The 22,081-nt window shown below is 46.2% G+C and overlaps 1 protein-coding gene across 2 annotated transcripts; it reads right to left on the bottom strand.

Annotated features, from left to right (window-relative positions):
* Positions 1-10,169: 10,169 nt before the first annotated feature.
* On the bottom strand, positions 10,170-17,675 carry LRRC3C (leucine rich repeat containing 3C). 2 transcript variants are annotated; one of them, XM_030541394.1, is made up of 3 exons: positions 17,342-17,675; positions 15,842-16,087; positions 10,170-11,790 (listed from the first exon to the last, which is right to left on the bottom strand). In XM_030541394.1, the coding sequence occupies exon 3, from the start codon at positions 11,707-11,709 to the stop codon at positions 10,927-10,929; it is 783 nt and encodes a 260-aa protein (XP_030397254.1). In that variant the 5' UTR covers positions 11,710-11,790; positions 15,842-16,087; positions 17,342-17,675; the 3' UTR covers positions 10,170-10,926. The 2 variants fall into 2 exon arrangements, with proteins under 2 accessions (XP_030397254.1, XP_030397255.1); XM_030541395.1 differs by lacking the exon at positions 15,842-16,087.
* Positions 17,676-22,081: the final 4,406 nt, after the last annotated feature.

Raw genomic sequence — 22,081 nt, 5'->3', positions numbered from 1 at the left:
ACAATAGATTAGGTGTAGCTCACAGGATTCCCTATGGGTTGGCAGTGTTACCTTCAGTAGGGGAAAGTTACAGCACCCTCTGCACTAAGTGAAAGAGACCAGGGTATGTCAAAAAGGTTCCAGTCCTTCCCCACTTGAGACTGAGGTCTGGTCTACACTGCAGGGTTAGGTCGAATTTATCCGCGTTAGGTCAATTTTAAAATGCGTCCACACAACCAACCGCGTTACGTCGACCTAAAGGGCTCTTAAAATAGATTTCTGTACTCTTCCCTGGTGAGGGGAGTAATGCTAAAATTGACTTTGCTGGGTTGAATTTGGGGTAGTGCGGATGCAAATCGATGGTATTGGCCTCCAGGAGCTATCCCAGAGTGCCCCGTTGTGACTGCTCTGGACAGAACTTTGAATTCCGATGCACTAGCCAAGTACACAGGAAAAGATCTGGGAATCTTTGAATTTCATTTCCTGTTTGTTTAGCGTGGCGAACTCAGCAGCACAGGTGACCATATAGTGCCCCCAGAATCGTAGAGCGTAGAATGTTTCTACGCTCCCCCTATCATCTTCGTCTCTGAGGTTATCACAGATTAGAAGTAAAAAAAACCGCAGTTGCAATTCCATGTTTTCAGAGCTCATGCAGCCCTCCTGCACTGATAGGGCACAGCTTAGTTACTTTATTTCGAAGGGGGGAGGGTGGTTGACTTACAGGGAATTAAAATCAAGAAAGGAGGCAGGTTTGCATCAAGGAGAAACACACCCAGCTGTCACACCAAAGCCTGGCCAGTCATGAAACTGGCTTTCAAAGCCTCTCTGATGTGCAGCATGCCGTGCTGTGCTCTTCTAATCACTCTGGTGTCTGGTGTAAAACGATTGTTTGCCATTGCTTTCATGGAGGGAGGAGTGACTGACGACATGTACCCAAAACCACCCGCGACAATGTTTTTGCCCCATCAGGCATTGGGAGTGTAACCCAGAATTCCAAAGGGGGGTGGAGACTGTGGGAACTGTGGGATAGCTACCCACAATGCACTGCTCCGTAAGTCGATGCTAGCCACAGGAGTGAGGACGCACTCCGCCAACTTAATGCGCTTAGTGTGGACATATGCAATTGACTGTATAAAAATCAACTTCTATAAAATCAACCTAATTTCGTAGTGTAGACATACCCTTAATTAAACTGGTTGTTAGCTAGCAAATTCTAACAGGGAATTCACTTGTGCAGAGTCCATGGTGTCTGACCATGAGCCTGTTGTTTCAAAGCTAATTACCCAGCAAATAGTTTGTTGGTCCAAGATTCTGTGCCATCCATTGCTATGGGTGCCAAAAGACCCAGAGAGGGAGAAGTGGGGGCTCATAGACTTTTCCTCTCTAAGCCTCCATCTCCATAAGCACCAAGTGGGACAGGCCAGTGATGGCACTTGGGTGCCTTCATATACACACATCCCCCTCCTTCCACATCTGATCCCGAAAAGGTCAGAGGAAAGTGCCTGAAAGATAACTTGTGTAGACAAGAAGGGAAACACCCACCATCTGTCTGGCAGTGTATCATCTGCAGGAGTGCAGCCGTCAAAACAAGTCATGTCATGATTGTGTCTGGAGCAAGCCATGTGATAAAGGAGGCTAATTTCCCATGAATGGGAGCTGTTATTCCACATAAAGTCATGAGTTTTACCCTTTGTGGGACCAGGAAAGATCACCTGCAAACTGCAGTAGAGATGACAATGGATCTGCCACCAGCAACAATACCTTCTTCTATTATAAGCTCTAGTATAATGCCCTGTGTTAGCTTAAGATGCTTGCCCATTACTGGCTGTGACAAAGTGGGACTGGTCTTGATGTGTTATTTGAATATTGAGTGGGGAGTATTGGGAAGGTTGCAGAGAAGTTTTTCTGGGACTGCCTTTGGGGAAGGGAGGATACCTGAGCATGTAACATGAGAACTCAGGAGGGGAGTTGGAGGCCAGGGAACACCTCTGCCCAGGAAACTGGACAAAGGACACAAAGGCTGGGGGAGGAGCTGGGGGGAGGCTGAGTGAATTGGCTGGAGGGAGTTTCAGTTTGGAGCTGGCTGGGAAATGGAGACCGGTTCCCCAGCAGGGCTTGGGCTTCCCAACGATGCCGTGGCCTCCGTGGGGCCCCCAGATGGACCTAACTAAAGAGGGTCCTGTTGTCTGTACTGGCGAGACCTGTCTTGGACTGTGTTCCTGTCGTCTAAATAAACCTTCTGTTTTACTGGCTGGCTGAGAGTCATGGTGAATTGCAGGAAGCCGGGCTGCAGGGCCTAGTCTCCCCACACACTCCATGACACTGGCAGCCAAAGGTCTTTCCAGGCTTGCACTGGGTCACTGCAGGAGTCAGGAAAGAAGTTTTCCTCCCATGTGTAGATGACACCTCCAAATAATGAAAGCCCAGGGAGGGAGGGAGCGCAGTGGTACAATGTCTATTCTTTAGCCTGGCTGCTAGCCTTGTGCATCCTTCGGTACCAAATCTGACAAATTGGTTATGCTTTGGTGCACAGAACAATATGCAGGGGTGAAAGTAACTTAGAGGACTTACCGGTACTGCTGTAGTCCTGAGGGGGCGTGGCCTCAACTGGAAGAGGCGGGGTCTCTCAAGATTTAAAGGCCTGGGGCACCAGCTGTGGTTGGGAGCCCTAGGGCCTTTAAATCAACCCAAGGCTTCCAGCTGCAGAGGTGGCTGGGAGCCCCCAGGGCACAGGGGCAAATTAAAGAGCCTGGCACTCTGGCTGCTGTGGAGCTCTGGACCCTTTAAATCCCCACCGCAGCTTCGGCTGCTGGAGCTGCCGGCGGGATTTAAAGGGCTCTGGGCTGCCCATAGCCGGGGGACCTCTGAGCCCTTTAAATCCGGCCCTAGCCTGGCCACTGGAGCTGTGGGTGGGATTCAAAGGGCTCTGAACTGACCGCTGCAGCAGGGAGCCCAGAGCCCTTTAAATCCCCACTGCGAAAGCCGGTGCGGTCCAGCACGGCATACTGGCTCTTGCCGGGACGCCGGACCAGACCGGATCGGCTTACTTTCACCTCTGATGATATGATCTAGTGAGTAGAGCATGGAACTGTGCACCAGGACTCCTGTGTGCTTTTACTGGCTGTGCAATTGATGGGTCTCCTGGACAAGTCTCAGCTTTAGTTTACGAGTGTTATAGACTCACAGACTTTAAGGTCAGAAGGGACTATTATGATCATCTAGTCTGACCTCCTGCACAATGCAGGCCACAGAATCTCACCCACCCACTCCTGTAACAAACCCCTAACCTTAGTTCCAAGTCATTTACCAGGGAATTTTCTTCCCAGCCCTTTAGAAAAAATATTGACATTACCAACTGAACAACAGGGGGGTTGGGATGGTGATAGGGAAGCCCTCTGACTTACCCTAGCTTCTTCTGTTGTTAGAGAGGGGGAAGTGACATTTTCCCCTATCCCTGCCCTCTTCATAGACTATCAGGGGGTTAGAAGGGACCTCAGGAAGTCTTTTAGTCCAACTCCCTGCTCAAAGCAGGACCAATCCCCAGCTTTTTGCCCTAAATAGCCCCCTCAAGGACTGAACTCACAACTTTGGGTTTAGCAGGCTATAAAGCACGTTTCATGAGAATTAATGTTTGCAAAATAGGCCTTGAGATGAAAGTTTCCCTGCAATGTAAAGACAACAGTTTATTAGCTACTTATCTTTTCCTCCAAGGGGCCTCTGAACTATGCCCCTGCTTTGTTCTACTGCTGCTCTGTAGCAAAAATAAAAAATTTTAAAAAAATCAATGCTTATCAAACAGAAACAAGATAAAATATGGATTGCTCAGACAAAGAGCTACCAAAGGGGCATGTTATGACTATGTGTCAGTATATGAAAGGTGTAGGCCATAAGGGGAAAGGGGAATTGTTTAGAGTGCTAGAAGGGGGAGAAGGGGTTGCAACCAAGAACAATGAATTGAAACTGGTCAATAGGTTGATAGATAGATAGATAGATATAGATGGAAAGTTAAAGGAAAATTAACTTATTAACAAATGGACCAGTGAGTGTCTTTGGTTATGGTGCTGTTCTGCAGATTCTTCTGCAAAATTCCCTCTCCAGAGCTCCGACAGAGCAGGGCGGGTTCTCAGATGACGAGTGTCCAAATAAAGGAAGCAGTCACGCAACTGAGCCTGGAAGAACAGTTCTTTCGCATGGTGCAATTTCTCCTGCCGCCTGCTGACTTCTCTGCAGCCTTTGATGGGGGTAGCAGAGTTGCAGCCCAATATGATTCAATTAGGCCCATTGAGTGAGATTTTTAAAGATATTTAAGCATCTAAAATTTGATGCCTAGTGGAATTTTCAAAAGCATGTCAGTGCCTAACTCCCATTGATTGCAATGTGAATTAGGCAGCTAGGAGCTTTGAATGTCCCATTATATGGCTATCTACATACCTTTAAAAATCTGCTCCATTTTCCTTTTCCATCCTTTGTATACCAATCAGATGCAGTCATAGAATATCAGGATTGGAAGGGACCTCAGAAGATCATCTAGTCCAACCCCTGCTCAAAGCAGAACAAATGCCCAGACAGTTGTTTTTTTTACCCACATTCCCTAAATGGTCCCCGCAAGGATTTGATGCTGCTGAGCTGGCTGGCTCACCTTCCCATCCCCTGCTTCTGCACGAGCTGCCTATCTAATTTCAAACCTCTAAGTGACCTGAATTATTCTGATCCTGCGCATGGTCTCCTGTCTGCAGAAACTTGACCTCTGTGTGTTCATTAATTCAAAGCTAAGGCAGGGTTACCACTAGGTGACAACCTGGGATTAAGGGATTTTATTTCTAAAAGCTCCATCCTCTTAAAAGAAAGCAGAATGCCAACAATGATCCAGAAAAGGAGGGTAGGGAGGGTTTTTGGGCCAGGGAGCAGGGCTCCACCAGCATGAAGGATAGGGGTGTTTGCATTCTCTAAATGTCATGAGGACAACCCCAAAGGAAACTAACCAGCTTTTCCTGCCTATCATGTTAAAGTTATGTTATCAGCTTTGTGGGAGGCATTGGAAACAGACAGAGGCAATGTTTTCTAAGGGAGGACTTGCAATCGCCACCATCGCTGTCTGCCTCTTGCTCAGTCTGGCTGTGGAGACAAAGAAAGCCTCTCTCTACTCACAGGGAAGCCTTGTTCTGCATGTACAACCCCAACACCTACACAGAGAGTCAAAAGCCAGACGGTACCATCATGATCAACTAGTCTGACCTCTTGCATTACACAAGATGGACATGGAGATGCAAACAGAAGCAATGCAGACAGTACCACCCTTAATTCCAGTATACACAGGGATGTGATCAGAGAACCGAGGTATACATTTCATACAGACATACACAAAAAGTCAGTGGACATGCTTTTACATGAACACACATGTATCCACAAACACCAACATACACACAAGAAACCAATACATATGCACACACTTCAGGAGACACAGACATACATACAGTACCCATGCATATACACTCAGAGACCCTCTCACACAGAACGTGACTACACACTCATATTTGGATACATGGCCTTACCTAGTCCTCTTTCTTTGGACCACTTCCTCTTTTATTTCCTTTCTGCTGCTGTACTTGCCCAGCTGGTCAACACTTTAAAAAAAATAGTATTTAAACACCACTCTCTTTTACCCTGGTTCTCAAGGACATGTAGCAAAATGTCTTAGTTTACCAGCTAATCAAAATAATATTGTATAGAACATGTGGCTGCTTTAACAATACCAGCTTAGCACTTCCTTAGATCTCTTCAGGAATGGGTTCTGGCTGCTAGTTTTAAATTAAATTACTGGAAGGAGGGTTTATTAAAATATGGACAGATCTTCTGAATTTGGGCCTCCATCTTCCAAAGGTCTGGCAGGGACTAAGAATGCTGCTGTCTGTATATGGTAAGTCTACACTGAAGAAAAAAAAAACCCACAGAAACGAGTTGCCAGGCCTGGGACAACTGACTCCAGTTTGCTCTTTGAGGCTAAAAATTGCAGCATAGCCATTCCCATGCTCAGACTGCAGCTGGGCTCTGAGACCCACCCCACTCACTGGCTTTCAGATCCCAGCCCCAGTAAAGTGCAAGTCTACACTGCTCTTTTTAGCCTTGTAGCATAAGCCCTGGGAGCCCAAGTCAGTTAACCTGGTGTGGCAGAGTGCTGAGACCTGACAGGTGGGCTTGCCCTCTGATCAGGGTAGCCTCAATTAGTTCCCCCAGTGAGTGCTGATTGAATAATTAGATAATAAGAAGGAGAGGATGGGGAGGTAATAAACTAATTAGCCCTCAGCTGGTTAACCTGATAAAAACCAGGAAGGCAGCATTATGGGGGAGGACAGGGCTAACTGAGTCTAGAATGAAAAAGCTTCCCTAGGGAGATCTCTTTTCCACCTGGGCCTTACTAAAGAGGGGGTGAAAGATGCATGGATGTAAAACTGTGATGTTGCATTATACTGGTGGTGGTAGAAGGGTTTGGAATAAAATAAAAACTGAACTCTAAAAGAAAGTGTGTTTGAGCAATCTCTGAGGTATCTAAGAACAGGGGCAGAGCATTGCCTGCTCAAACCCAGGCTCTGAGACTCAGGGTTGTTTTGGAGGGTTTTTTATTGTTGTGTAGACATACTCATGGTCCAGTATTTTGCATTACAGTTCTTCAGGCCCAAAATACACCAGGTCAGTTGGGCTGGATCCAAAGGTTGTTGAAGCAGATGAAGACTCCTATTGACTTGGGTTCTGGCCATTATGGGTAGGGGGGGGGAAGCTCCTTCCTCAGTTCCCACAGCAGGCTATCAGCTTACACTGTAAAGCCTAGGCTATGGAATAACCACTGGGCATGTAGAAATGCTACTAAGCTCCCTCTAAACACTAACAGGTTCTTCCCAGCTTCCACTCTATCCTTACTGTTTATCCCACACACCCAAAACACTATCGTCTACAGCAGCATTAATTCACAGGGTCACTCCTGAATGGGAAAGTTCCTGGAATCTTTTATTCAGCCAGCAAGCTTCGGTGCCAAACAGAACATTTGACCAAAAAAAATGGAAGGAGTTCAGAGAAGAGCTCCAGAAATGATCAGGAAAGTTGAATGAGGAAAGATTTAGAAAGTTAGGAAGTTATGACTTGTCTAAACGACAGCTAAATGGTGGGGAAACATGGCAAATGTCTATAGCTACTGGAAGGGTGTAAACACTCTAGAGGGAAAGGTATTCTTTACAATGGTCTACAGAGCTCTTTTTCAGCCCTCCCAAGGAAGATAGAAGAGCAAGCAAATATAATTTGATGTATTTTATATGTGGTACTTAAAATGATGTCTATATACAAATAAATGGTGTTGCCCTTGACTTTGGTGTCGCAAAAGGTATAGTGGTGTATAAAAAGATAAGGCAAAAGCAATGACTGTTATTCAGCCTCCCTGAAATTCTGTGGGTGTGTTAATCATTGATCTCTATGGGGCCTTTTAGTAGCCTTGTTCATCTTTTTTCCTTCTTTTGTCAACAATGCCTCCAAAGCAGCAGGTGTGGCACTTCAAAAAGAAGCCAATTAGCTGTGAATTCTAAAGTCACAAAGTCAGCTCTGGCATACACACCACCAGGTAATTGAAAAGGTTTCCACTTATCTCCATCATCAGGTCACCAAATCACGGAAAAATTAGTGACTCTTTTGTTATTGCAAACATAGGCAGTAAACAACTTCAAGGGAAGCTTAGAGCTTCCTGCCCCAGCTTTCTATATAGGGGAAGTACCTAGTACGTTCCAGGCAGGCAAAGAAATCCAGTTCAGGATTTTGTCTTCCTAGGGGCTCTAACCAGACCAGATTCCACGAGGACATAAAAAAATCCAGTCCTACTTCCTCTACTATTTATGTCAAATGGATGAACTGACAGAGAGAATTCCCTTTCAGCGTCTGACATGAGTGCACGGCTTGCTCACTGGGATTTTTCACCAGCCACATGCAAATCCTGCACTGGATTTTAATGCCTCTTGGGAAGTGGATGGGGTTAGCTAGTGCCCCGGGGAAGAGAAGCTCCAAGGAATGTAGGAGTTGCCATATCAGATCATACTTCCACATCTCCTTCCATCCCGAGGCAGATTTTCATTTTTTCCTTTAAAACAGAAATAGCAACAAAAGCAAATTGAACAAATCTTGCCTTGTCTTTCCTGGAAATCACAATTGTAAACGGCACCATCACCATGTCTTGCTCTCAAGGGTTGGTAGTGGAATGACATCCGGTCACCAAAACTGTGATACTGATGTTAAAACATAAGAACCTTTTGCTTTTGTCCTGATAGGGATAAAGTGCTGAGACCAGGACTGGATGTAAGATGCACAAATTCATAGAATTTAAGGCCAGAAGGTACCATTAGATCACTTAGTCTGACAGCCTATATAACACAGGCTACAGAGTTTCACCCAGTTACACTCTATTGAGCTCAACAACTTATGTTTGGCTAAACATCTTCCAGAAAGGCATCTGGTCTTGATTTGAAGACTTTCAAGAGATGGAGAATCCACCACTTCCCTTGAGAGTTTGTTCCAAATTTGTCTTATTTCTCATTTCAATGTGTCTGGCTTCTGCTTCCAGCCATGGGTTCTTATTCTTTCCTTCTCTGCTAAATAAGGGTCAAACCACTTAGGCAGCTACCGAGGGCGCTGACTTTTTAGGGGTAGCTCCAGCCCACAACTTTCCTCCCCATCCAGGGCAGCTTTTGTGGGGGTGGGAAAGTGTTCTCCTTTAGGGATGATCCCAGCACTATGTCTACACTGCACCGAAAGCATTGAAATGTCTAGCTCCAATCCTGGCCTAGCCGGTCAGGTGGAATAATTGCCATGAGAGCAACATTTCATACCGTTCAGATGAGTGACACAAACTCCAAAGTAAAAGTCAACTTTATTCTCATATAAAGTAAGAAAATGAACAGTCTATTTAAGCATATCATTTGGTCAGATGTTATCAAGACATAATCCCACACGGTGAGCATGCTCTGACCACCATGTTTTAAACCTGGCATCCCAGAAGATCACCATTCTACTGGGCTTTTGTTACAGAGCATAGATGTCAGGGGTACTTGGGGTTGATGGCGGGGGGGGGGGAATATGCAGTTCATTAATTCACATTTGGTTTTAATGTGGACATCTGGATGACCCAGGTCATTGAATTAGCTGCTTTCAGCCTTCCATTTTCCAGCACATCAGATAGATTTGTAAAGGGAAAACTTGTTAAACGATCTTTATTGTCAATGCACAAAAGTGGCATCAGACAGAGTCAAAAGGTGTTTGTGCGTGATGCAGGAGCCCTGCGGATGTTTGGAAAGTAGGCACTTCTGAATATATCTGAGCAGCTCTGAAGGCATTTGTGCATGGGACATCAGATTTTCTCACGAGCACCAAGTGAACTTTTGCTGCTTCCCATATCTAAATCTCTTTCAGATCATTTGGAGATTTCACCAACTTCCCCTCCCCCAGTACTCAAATTTTCTTTTTGATGATTCAGGAAAATTTGGTCTCATGCTTGTCAGGGAGGGGCCTGAACCTAGACCCAACATCTACACACCCCCAAAATGTTGTGAAGTTCAGTTCATCATTAGGATCTGAATCCAGGTTCTGCTGCAGTAGGGTCTTCGCTAATAGTAATATAATATAATGGTTGGTTGCTGTCAGAACTACACAAGAAAGAAGAGAGACTTGAGGCCTGATCCAAAACCCACTCACATCAAAGCAAAGATTGAGCTCAAAGAACTTTGGTTCATGACCTTGACAGATTAAGGCAATTTACCCTTAGTCCATTTAGACTGGATGCAACAAAACAAAACAGCTTTACAGCCTTTTCCTCCTGGGCCAGAGGTAGATCCAGCTGTTAAATTTTAAGATTCTGGTTCCAGTTGGCTTTTCTTTCTTTAAACAGCAGCTGAATCTTGATTCAAACTTTGCAGCTGTCCTCCATCAAAGGCCATCCCAAACCTCTGATCCAAACACACACACCCCAAATCTTGGAGATAGTCCAATCAAGTTCCAAAATTTAGTGGATCAGGCCCCTCTCTAATTATTAGGTATTCAAATATTGTTTCTCAACATGGGACTGGGGGGATTCTATGCTTCAATACTGGAAACATAGAGAAGGGATGTTATTTTTTTTTTTGGTGAGTGTGAGGCATGAGGCCACTTGCCAACAGAAGAAAGAAAGAAAGAAAGAGAAAGAAAGAAAGAGAAACTTAATTGTGGCTTCACTCTAACCCACCACATCCTTTTTTCTCCCAACATGTCACAGTGATAGGTCGACAAACTTGTGAGTTCTAAAGTAAACATGATGACCAAAGTTCTCTCTTCTGGAGGCAGTTAGATACAAGATTGTGAGGAATCTCCCCACTTCAAGGCAATGCCTTCTGGCCATGACCAGTATCCACTGGGAAAGTAGGAGACCCACTATCTGAACCACTGATTTTTTTAACACCTTAATGGATTCCTGTAAAGTATATAAAATTCTTTTTAAATTGTTTAATGTCTGCAAGGGGAATCATCTGAGTAATTACTGTATGCTTGAGGAGACACACTGGGTTTCATTTCTTTTCTTTTCCCTCTGTTATTCAACACAATAAACAGATGCCCAAATCCCTCGTGGTCCTGCTGAGCCCTCGCTAATTGCTCTAGATCACAACCCAGTTGGCTCTTGTTCTGCAGAATTGTGGATAGAGCTCAAGCCTTCCTTGCTCCTGTTTTATTCTGAACAAGCAGGTCTGGGTCTCCTGAAACCGTCTCTTTGATTTCTAAAGAGAAAAACTAATTTTGTTGTTATTGTTGTTAACTAAAAGCCTCTTCAGCCTTTGTGTGTCTATGGAGCTGATTGAATACCCATGAAACTCATCAGGGGTCTTTCCACAAATTTCCCCAGGGGTTCTACATTTGCTGGGGTTGGGGCAGGAGGGAGCGGTTTTTCAGTCACACCACGGTGCTAATGGTGGAGGACTCTTCTGACCTCCTCTGCTTGCTGGGCAAGGACTTCAGGTACTCAAGGTGCCGACGGGCATCTTCTTGGTTCTGCCGGACATAATAGACCAGGTAGGAGATCACCATGGCGAACCAGCCGAACATGGTGACCAGCATGGCTATGTCCGTGGTCTTTTTGTAAACGCTGCAGAAGTCCATGTCTGTGACCACTTGCAGGAAGGGCTTGCCAACATGCTCCTCCTTAGCAGAGGAGTCGCAGACGATGCTCCCAGAGGACCCAGCAACCAGGTCCACTGTCCTGATCAGCTCCTGGAGCCTGCAGTCGCACAGCCAAGGGTTGCTGGAGAGATTGACCTTGGCCTTCAGATTGCTAAAGACATCCGTATTGACTGACACCAGCTTGTTTGAGGACAAATCCAAGGAATGCAAGTGCTCCGACAAGCCCCGGAAAGCCCCACTCTCAATCCTGACGATGGCATTGTGAGACAGATCCAGCTCCAGAAGAACTGGCAAGTTCCGAAAGGCGTCAATGGGGAGGAAGGCAATCTGGTTGAAATCCAGGTAGAGTTTGTTAGTGTCGTTGGGTATGTCCTTAGGGACCTCTGTGAGCTGAGCGTTGCTGCACCGGAAGGTTTTGTAACCGCCCTCTTCTGCGTGATAGCAGCCCTTGGAAAAGGTAGTGGCTGAATGGAAACAAAAGGTCATCAGAACAAAGCTCTGGAGAAGCAGCCACATGGTAACTGAGTGGCGGAGGAACCAGTCTACTAGAGGCATGGTGGGGTGTCTGCATAATCATGTGGCCACTTGCTTATCAGCTGTGTCTCTTTCTCAAGCAGGCCGCCGGATTCATCGTATCTGAGTAAGAGATAGCAAGGGGAAGATATAAAACATGCTAGACAGGGAGAAACAGTGTGGCGTTTATGTGATCCCAGTCCTTTATTCTCTCTATCTGGTGTCTCATAACAGCACGCACCACTGTAATACCCAACCACCCCTTCTTGTTACACGACAGATGAATTATGGCTTCCAGCATGGAGATCTGTCCTGGACACATCAGAAGTATCCAGGCCCAGAACTCAAGCCAGTGAAAAAGTAGCATGTGCATGTATTGTAGGGCAATGGCTCTCAAACCTGGCTCTGTGGTCAGCATTTCCAAGCACTTTACCTGAATAACAGCCACACCCAGCAACTTCTGTCTGGAGATCTCAGAGAGCATCACAAAAGGAAGCCAGGTATCAACATCCCCATCTCACAGAAGCACAGAGAAGTGACACAACTTGCCCAAGATCATATTTATTATTCTTTGTGTGTATTACCATGGTGCTGAGCAGCCTCAGTTGCTGGTCCAGACCCCGTTGTGCTAGGCATTGTACAAACATACAGCAAAAAGACAGTCCTGGCCCGCAAAAGGCAGATTAGTGACAGAGCTGAGTCTAGAAGCCGAGGTCTTCTTGCCCTCCTAGTCCCATGCCCTATCCAGAGAACTGGGACATCCTAACAGGTTGCTGTGGAAATGACAGTGATGCCTGGGAGCAGAGAGAGGCAGGAGAATCAGGGCTGTTCACCTCCCTTCCTGGCCCTAGGAAGAGCACCAGTTATGGCCAAAAAATGGGTATTTCATTTCTCATTTCCATAATATGGATAAAGGCTCGGCATCATTGCCCAGGGCATGCCCAGTGTCTGCTCCCCCAGCATACCCCCTGCTGAGTCTAGTGAACCTACATGTATCGTGCTTTGCACTGCACTGCATGATGACTGAATGCATATGCTCATAGGGGCACAACTTGTGGAACTCCTTGCCTGAGGAGGTTGTGAAGGCAGGGACTATAACAAGGTTTAAAAGAGAACTGGATAAATTCATGGAGGTTAAGTCCATTAATGGCCATTAGCCAGGATGGGTAAGGAATGGTGTCCCTAGCCTCTGTTTGTCAGAGGGTGGAGATGGATGACAGGAGAGAGATCACTTGATCATTGCCTGTTAGGTTCACTCCCTCTGGGGCACTTGGCATTAGCCATTGTCGATAAACAGGATACTGGGCTGGATGGATCTTTGGTCTGACCCAGTACGGCCACTCTTATGTTTTTATGATGCTTCCCATTGAAATCAGTGCCAAAACTTCACCGAAATAGAGTTAGCCTCCTGCTCAGTGGATGCACATCTCCTCTTCGCAAGCTGCCTGTGCTACAAAGAATTTACAGGATTAAGCCTGAAGCAAAATGGGGTAAAATCCTGACCCCACTGAAATCCATGTGAGTTTTACCATTGGCGTCAATGGGAGGCAGGATTTCACCCTGGGACTCCAGGTGGGGAATAAGCAGCGGTGGCAAAATCCTGTGTTCAGGCAATCATTCTCTTAATAGAGACAACAAGGGGAGCAGAATGCAGAAATACTTGAGACAGAAGCAAAATTGGCCCCCAGAGTTGTCCAGGATTTGTCTGTTGCTCTTTAATTATGTGGTCTCTTACAAATTGATTTGGGGGTACAAAGATTCATCTACAGGGCTGCCATCACCCTGCTGTGGAAACTTGCAGTTGACCTTTCTGAGGTTTTTAATGCCAACAAACTCAAACAAGCAATTTCCATTCATCTCTCCAGAAAGATGCAAGCATAAGCAAATACTTCGGTGGGTGCATTTGCTTTTGATCCTGGTCCTAGCAAAAGTTAGCTTCCAGATTGCCACTGGCCCCAACCCAGCTGGTTCACACACAGAGAAGGCTGGCTTTTGGCCAATACATCCCGTTGTGTCACCAAGTTTGGGTGGCCCCCACGAAGTGCTGTAATCGCATTCTCCATCCAGCTCTTTATTCCAGAAGGGAAGAACGTCAGCAAGGGAGAAACAAAAACAGAAAAAGGAAACTTGCTTGAGCAGAGCTTGCAAATATGTTCCCAGAGTGGATACAGCAGATAAGGGTCTCCCTGTGAAATCTACCAGCCTCCACACTGCACAGAAAGAGCCCTCATATTTTTGAGCCTGACAGCAACTTCGATATCATACCAGCACTAGCAATCCAAACGAGACACAGAAACTGTTGCCTGATTCAGCCCACGATTAAAGGAACATACATGAAAGGGTGCCCACATAGTCACTGAATTTAAAAACTGAGTGGGGTCCCCCAGAAATGGTTCAAATGGGGCAAGGGGTGAGGCATGCTTTAAAAAGCTGATGTGGGCTGCCTGGTGAGTTGATCTCTTCCAGATACAGGCCCTTCAAGATCTGTGCCCTGCTGCTCCCACAGCTGGCTGCCTTTTACAGGGGTTTTGCTAAAAACTACAGCAGCAGAATGGCAAGAGGAACCCTGATCTGCAAAAACAAGTAGACAAAAGCAATGAGGCAGAACTAAGTATTATCTAGACATGATGAGTTCACCAGCTCAGTAATGGGGCCATCTGTGGAAGTTTGCAGTCTCTCTGCCTGGACTTCTCCAATTCTGTGGATGACTAGTCTCCAGGGCTGTCAACCCAGCTTTAAACTCCTATGAAATGTACATTTCTAGAGTAGCTTATCACAAGGAATCTCAAAGTAGGCGACAGACATTCAGCACTTGCATTCACCTATATGCTGCTTCATTGTTTTTTGCTTGCATGGTGTTTTTTTTTTTGTTTTGTTTTTTTAGCAATGATCAATGAAACGTTCATCCCAGTTTTAATTCCTGCAACCTTAAAGGAAACAGCACTATGTGGATGTACAATTCCTCCTCATTGCAAAGATGGTGATTAATAATCAACTGGCAATGTGTAGGTATCTTCCATCCACACCCCACGCCAGTTCTGAGCTTATACATTTAAATGTGAATCTGAAACCTGCATGTTGATAATCATCCCCCACGGACAGGCTGTTTGGTTGGGTTTGGGTTTCCCAAAGCCTGTCTCAGGCTGCAGTGCCGCTTTACGGGGCTTCTGCTGGGAAACCTCTGTAAAATGGCAGCTCCCCTGAAGAAAGGCACTAGCACTATCTGCAGAGATGGAGGCCACGAAGCAGCAGCAGGGGGTTTTAAATACCAGTATTGAAAATCTCATCTCTTGACATATTAGTTCTTAGCCAGTTGCTATTTAATTATCTCTGATGATATGACTGCAGCTTCCTCTTCTCTGGGACTGGCCAAACAACCTGGCAACAGCATCTGAGAGCCGTCTTTGGCCCTCATTACCATGGTATCTCAGCACCTCACAATCTTTCATGTATTTAGTCTCATCACATCCCTGTGAGGTAGGGCAGGGCTATTATCTGCATTCTGCAGAGGAAGAATAGAGGCCAAGAGAAGCTAAGTGACTTTCCAAGGTCACACAGAAAGTCTGTGGCAGAGCATGCAGGTTTTCAAAATCCTAGGCTAACATCTGAACCATTGCACCATCCTTCCTCTCTAACTTTGGCCCTAGGTTTGCATGGGACAGGAGCATTTAGCATCATTCAGGTGGTCAGAGGAGGCAGAAGGGGACACATCCAGCCTTCTTTGGTAGAAGAAGGGGATACCACACAGTGGGATATTTTAGCTGGGGAACATGAAGTGAATATGGAAAATAGAGGAGACCTGGTAACCCCAGACACTGACTGTCTTGAGCTGGTGATGAGCCCTTTATCTCCTGATACCTGCAGCCAGAGAGAGGGCAGAGACCAAACAAGAAATATATTCCGGAGAGTTGCAAAGTGTATCGCTGCACATCCAGCAGCAGTGAGGTGCACCTGTGAATTATTCCTGAAATCCCCAATCTGTCCAGTGTGTTCAAATGAAGCCAACCCCCTCCCCGACCTCTTGTGAGCAGTGAAAACAGGCAGAAAGGGGTAGTGCAATAGACACATTGCATCCCTTTTGCATTAACCCTTCTCTGGCTGAGAGAGAAAGAAAGAAAGAAAGAAGGAAAGAAAGAAAATATTATATAATGTAAAACAAATATAACTGCAATACCTGCTGCCTTAATATTCCACTGCCTTTCAGGAAGAAAATTGCTTTTCTGCAGCCACCCAGTGATATTCAGTGGAAATCACCTTGCAGATCAGAAAATCTTCTGCAGGAGAAGTGGAACAATACTCCCCTATGTGTTTTATCAGGCAGTTTGCTCTTGAATTTCCTGAGATGAACCAGGGAAGTTGTGTCCTCCGCCCCCATCTCCCGCCTTTCAAGGAAACAGATCTTTGCCAGCAGACAGTCCCCCTAACAGGAGAGAGAAAGAAACTGTCCCACTATTCTCATATGATCAGCAGTATTTATTACTCCTTAGATGTGCATGGAACAGAAAGTCGAGGCTCCTCCAGGGACTTACCACGTGAAGTTAGACCGAAAACACAACGGCAGCGCAGGGAGCATGGCTGGGGGAGTGGGGAGCATCGATGGACTATACAGCTGACGGGGACAGCACCCTGACAAGGCACAGTTTGCTCTGAAGACAGAGACAGAAAGGCTGCACATTCTCTTGGGCAGGGATTGTGTTTCTGTCCTGAGAGTGTCTAGCATACGCATGGGTGCCGGAATAAATCACAACAGCTCTGTGATCTGGGGGGTTTCCTGGGGTTTTCAGCCTTTCGAATAAACGACAAGAAGAAAAATTACTCTCTCATCTTTCCCGACTATTCAAGCCCTCTAGCTCGGGAAAGACGATGCCATTTTCCCCATCACCAGAAGGAGGCGTCAGATCTGCTCCGGACCTAATACAGTGGAGTCTTGGAGCTCTGGGGAAAAGAAACCCTGACAATGTATGGAGGGGATCCCCCACCCCACCGCAGTGAAAGTTAGGGCAGAAGAGGAAGACCCCTCCCTGCTTGCAGCGAGGAGAAAGCAAATCCGCCAGCAGGTTAACCGGGGATAGATTTAAAACTGCACCTCCTGGGGTCTGATGTACATACAACACTCAACTCCCCTGTCTTGGGTAAGCTCAGATTTCATCTGATTTCTGAGACTCAGAGAGCAGCTGATAGAAACTTAACGCACACAACTCTTGCCTCCCCCGAGTCCAGCTATTTGTTTGCATCAATCAGCAGACTCCCTCCCCCCCTTCCTTCTCTTTTTTTACCTTTCGCTTTTGATTTGAAACATGCTTTCCCCTGCCCCTCCCCACCCCTCCCGCCGCCTCTCCTTTTCAAAGCCATTCCGAGAAGGTCAAAGCAGCCAAGCAGGTTTCTACCTAATTCCTTGGTTTTACCTTTGATATGAGCACGTGAAATGAGATCTTTAGAGGTTCTGCCGGATGAGTGATCACAGGGCCGGATTCTGATCAGTATAAATAGGAAGTTAGTGAAGTCACTCCAGATTTACACCTGTGCAACCCAGAGCAGAATTTGGCCGTCTCGTTTCTTTCCTGAACCGATCTGATGTTGTCTCATTCCTTCTCGCTTTGAGCATGTTTGAGGCAACCCCCGAGCCTCATCTTTTACCTTATTGCATTAACCGCGTTCAGTGAAATTAACTCACCTTTCGTCAGTTGCATCTTTCTGCATCTACTCAAAGTCCTGGAACTGGAGAGGGAAAAGGGACAGAAACAGAAAGAAACCAGCTACGATTTCGACAAAAGCAGGCATCACAGCGGCTCCTGTTGTCACGGTACCCCTCCTGGAAGCAGGCTGCAGGCTGGGGGATCCTGATCGTTGGAAATAGGTCTCAATTCCAGCGTATGAGGAGGGGGTGGGGGCTGCAAGGTGCAGCCAGATGTGCAAAGAAAGAGGAGCGATAACAAATAACCCTTTCGGGTCAGCACCGTTGTATAAAGAAATCGCAGGCAAAGAAAAGCTACAGATGCTAGAGGGAAGGAAGCGGGTGCCCAGATGCTGGGGGTGTGCGTATCTGAGACTCTGTATGTGTGTGAGAGAGAAAAAGCAGTGGATTTTTCCTCGCCGGAGAATGATAGCCGTCCTCAGGGAATTGAAAACTCCGCCTGGAGGAGAGAGAGAGAGAGAGAGAGAGATTGAGAGAGTCTCCATGCAACCAGGGGGGAAAGCCCATTAGTTTTGGGAGAAGCAAAGCACTCAGACTGTAGCTGCAAGGTTCATTTTAGCAGAATCAACTCAACACCCCCTTTCTCGGAGATCTGCCCAGATATCTGGCCCCTGTATACTGGCAAATGGATTAGATGGAGATTTTAGCTACCTCTCCTTGAATGATGGGAGGCAGAGATAGCAGAGGGATAGGCAGGTTAAACATTTCTTTAAAAAAAGAATAAGATCTGTAAGAAGAGCAATCCAGAGTAACCCTGAGGATCAGAGGAGTTGTTGTAGGGTGCAGAGAACAGGCTTTGTCTGCTTCCTTTTTTTCCCATTCAGCTATGGAGATCTGCTTTCAACCCTTTCTAAAGTGGGGAAGTCAGAAAAGACCCAAGATGGATGGTGAATTTTACTGGCTTCATATCAGTGTTGATATAGCTGCTCTTAGAATAAAGAAAGAAAAGTTTTCCTACCGATAATCTATATTTAGGTTTACCATATCAGTAAGTGTGGATGCTTTTACTGGTAGTTTATTTCACCACCGCTGAATGAAACGAGCTATATTGGGAAAAGCACAGTATTGCTGGTATAACTGCATCCACATTTGGAGCACACCCCCGGACAGCTCACACCTCTTTAACACCCTTGACTGACATAGCTACGGTGGCAGAAATCTATAGTGTAGGGTAGACATAGCCTTAGATTCATATCATCTATCTTTGGGGGCAGCAGGGACTGTCTTCTTGTTCTGTGTTTGTTCAGCACCCAGCACCACAGGGTCCTGGTCTGTGACTGGGGCTCCTGGCCACTCCTGCGATATAAATAATTAAAATAATATTGGTGTTTTATCCCTTCAAGGCCAGGACTTTATTTTCAGGGGTTTCAGTTCAACATTCCTTCCTTGCTTTAGAGGCCTTTCAAGGACTCACTCCATCCCATCTCATGAAACTTGTATCTCTCGGTTTTCCACCTCGTTCCCTCATCTCACCATTATTTATTATTTATTAGTTGGGTTATGGTAGCACCTAGAGGACCTGTAGGCCAGGCACTGCAGAGACACACAGTGAGAGACAGTCCCTGCCCTACATAATGATACCTAGCTCTTATGCAGCACTTTTCATCCATAGATCTCCAAGCCCTTTGCAAAGGAGGTCAGTGTCATTATCACCATTTTAGATATGGGGAAACTGAGGCACAGAGCAGGGAAATGACTAGTTCAAGGTCACCCTGCAGGCCAGTGGCAGAGCTGGGAGTCTCCTGAGTCCCAGGTAATCTGTGTCCCGGCCTAGTGCTCTGTCCACACAAGTCTGACAAAGGGTGGGAGAAAAGAAATATTATTTTCGCCATTGTACAGATAGGGAACTCGGGCTCAGAATGACTGGCTTCATTCTCAAAGTTGCTGTGTACTTTCATGTCCGATAGACTTCAAGGGCATTGATGAATGCTGAGAACTTCTGAAAATCAGCCCATAAGTGGCTTGACCAGGATCATGCAAGAAATCTAGGGAAGAGCCTAGAAATGAATGCAGGTTTCCTTAGCACCTGTGCTTTAACCACAAGACTGAACTCCCTCTGCCAAGCCTTGGAGTTGGTGTGATGCTGGACGGTGCTAATAGCTGCCACCAGTGGAGTCTTAGATCCAAAAACAACCAGATCTCATTAAAACCAGTGGTGGTCAAGCACTCGCTTTCAGGATCAACAGAAGGTGCAATCAAGTCCCTTTATGTAGCAAAGAGAGTGGCAAACAGTGGAGGTGACTGCCCAAAGACTAAGCCACATTAGGTCAAAGCTAACCCATGTGAACTGCAGGGTTCCCAAAGTTACAAATTCAGCCACTAGCATATTTGATGCAACTGGCACGTGCTGGAGGCAGAAAGTCAGGGACAAAGAGTTCTGAGCATGCCCTTGAGAGGAAGCAGAAAGGCAGAGCTTCTTGGGCACAGAAATTGCTGGAGGGACAGACTTGGGGGCTAGGAAATGGCCTGCTGCTGTTTGTTCCTATTGTGTTCAGGGAAACAGGACTTTCTGTACGTTTTTTATAAAAAAATTACACCAAGAGTAGACCAGACCCATACTACCAATTTCTCATCCTAATGGAAGCAACCCTGCAAAACCTCACTCAGCTCAAAGAGATTACAGTACCGTTGTAGTGTGTGTAAACCTGTGTTAAAATTGTAGGCTATCACTTCAAATTTCAGGTGGGTTTCTTGGTCCTGCTTGCAGGAACCCTAAGATTAGTCTCAGTCATCAGACAGTCAGTCTACAGAACAGTGAGGTGAGCTGAGCCTCTCTGATTTCAAGATTAGCCTGTTTGTCTCTTTCTGTTTTGGGTTCCTTTGTGTTATTGTTCTGAATTCTAAGCGATGAAGTGGTGTTACTTTGCAACCTTTCAGCAAGGGTCTCTTATGTTTTTTATCTAACTTCTCTCTGAATGTAAGCTGTGGACATAACAGCCATAACCTTCACAGGTGTTATGAGGGCTTGCCTGGCATTGGACCTCAGGACAATTTACACACTAAGCAAGAAGTCTACCATAATGAATAAACCACACTCAGCTAGCACACACTATGCCTTCCTTCAGCCTGGCCCCTGGTTGGTGCAGCATCTCCATTGACCTCCTCTGCCTCTGGTTTCATTGACTTGCTGCCTGTGATCAAATCTCATCACCCGAGGGCAGTGTTCTGGGAGCAAGGTGGACACAGCAAGAGGCCACCTCAACATGGAAATCCATTCCACTAGCAGACAGAATAAGCCCAGATTGTCCCGCCTTCAGAAAGAAAGACAAGGCATTTCTTTCTCTGCCAAAGTCGTCTTGCAATAACCATGTTGGGAGAAAACATCCAGTGTATAATTCCCTGGAGCTGAGCCATGGGAATAAAGGATAACAACAAGAACCACAAAATGCCTTGCACATCCACAGACCCAGCTGATGCCCTAAACCCAGAGTTGTGAGTTCAGTCTTTGAGGGGGGCCACTTAGGGATCTGGGGCAAAATCAGTACTTGGTCCTGCTAATGAAGGCAGGGGGCTGGACTCAATGACCTTTTGGGGTCCCTTCCAGTTCTATAAGATAGGTATATCTCCATGTATATATATAGTATGGGGGTGGGCAGGCAGGTCAATAGATAGACCTATAGAAAATAAATCATTCCACCTAGAGAGAGGCCTGCCTGCCAGTTCCTTTGTGATCCCACAGGCAGCTCTGCGCCATTGCCAGGTGAAGCATAGCCACACTGCTGCAGCAGATCCTTCACCTTGGACCAAATAACAACCCCATGATGGAGCCAGCTGCTGCTCCATCCATGCATGCTCAGCACCTCCTTGCAGACTGCGCCTGTGTCCATCTGCATTTTCCTTTTAGCCCTTCGGTGTCATTTCTTGTTTGGCAAACACACCCAAGCGTGCAGGGTCAGCCCTTGGGGACGCTCTTGCACTAATGAGGGCCTCTGCTGTGCCTGCAGGTTTATTCTTTACCTTCCACTGGAAAGTCCTTCCTTTGGTTTGCTCTCCGGTCCCTGATATGCTGACAGCCTCTGACACAAACTGCTGAGCTTGGACTTGCTTGGACACAGGGCCCAGGTGTAGGGAGGCCTGTGGGTGGAGGGAGACTGGTAGATCAGTAGTCTCCAGTATGGCTCTCTGGCACCCAACACCCCGTATAGCTCCCAAGAGTCCTGTGGGACTGTAAAAAAATCTCTGCACATCTAGAACTTGGTGCCAGTGTGACCTGTTATACCCCTGGTATCGCCCCAAATAGGCCCTGCATTGCAGAATCATAGACTAGCAGAGTTAGAAGGGACCTCAGGAGGTATCTAGTCCCACCCCCTGCTCAAAACAGGACCAATCCCCAACTAAATCATCCCAGCCGGGGCTTTGTGAATTCGGGCCTTGAAAACTTCTAAAGAAGGAGATTCCACCACTTGCCTAGGTAAAATTAGGTTACTCTAGGCATCCTGGAATCGACTACTGAGTGTGATCATTATTGATCAATATCATTATGAAATCCCACCTATTTGCTTGGAGTTATTTTTTATTATTATTTTATTATGTTTACTAGCTGGTGAAAAAAGGATTCCGGGAACTCCCCATTTCCCCCTAAACCTTTGGGCTGAGATTATGGTTATTGCTAAAGTTCAGATATACAGATGTTTTTTCTCATCCCTTTTGATTTAGGAGAAAACTCTCTTCTCATTAGAAGGAATTCAGGGCCATTTGGGATACTACAAGCACCCAGAA

Source organism: Gopherus evgoodei, chromosome 23 (genome assembly GCF_007399415.2).
Source record: "Gopherus evgoodei ecotype Sinaloan lineage chromosome 23, rGopEvg1_v1.p, whole genome shotgun sequence".
Taxonomy (NCBI): Eukaryota; Metazoa; Chordata; order Testudines; family Testudinidae; genus Gopherus; species Gopherus evgoodei.
The sequence above is the reverse complement of the archived record's forward strand: the minus strand, read 5'-3'. Positions and strand labels throughout refer to the sequence as shown.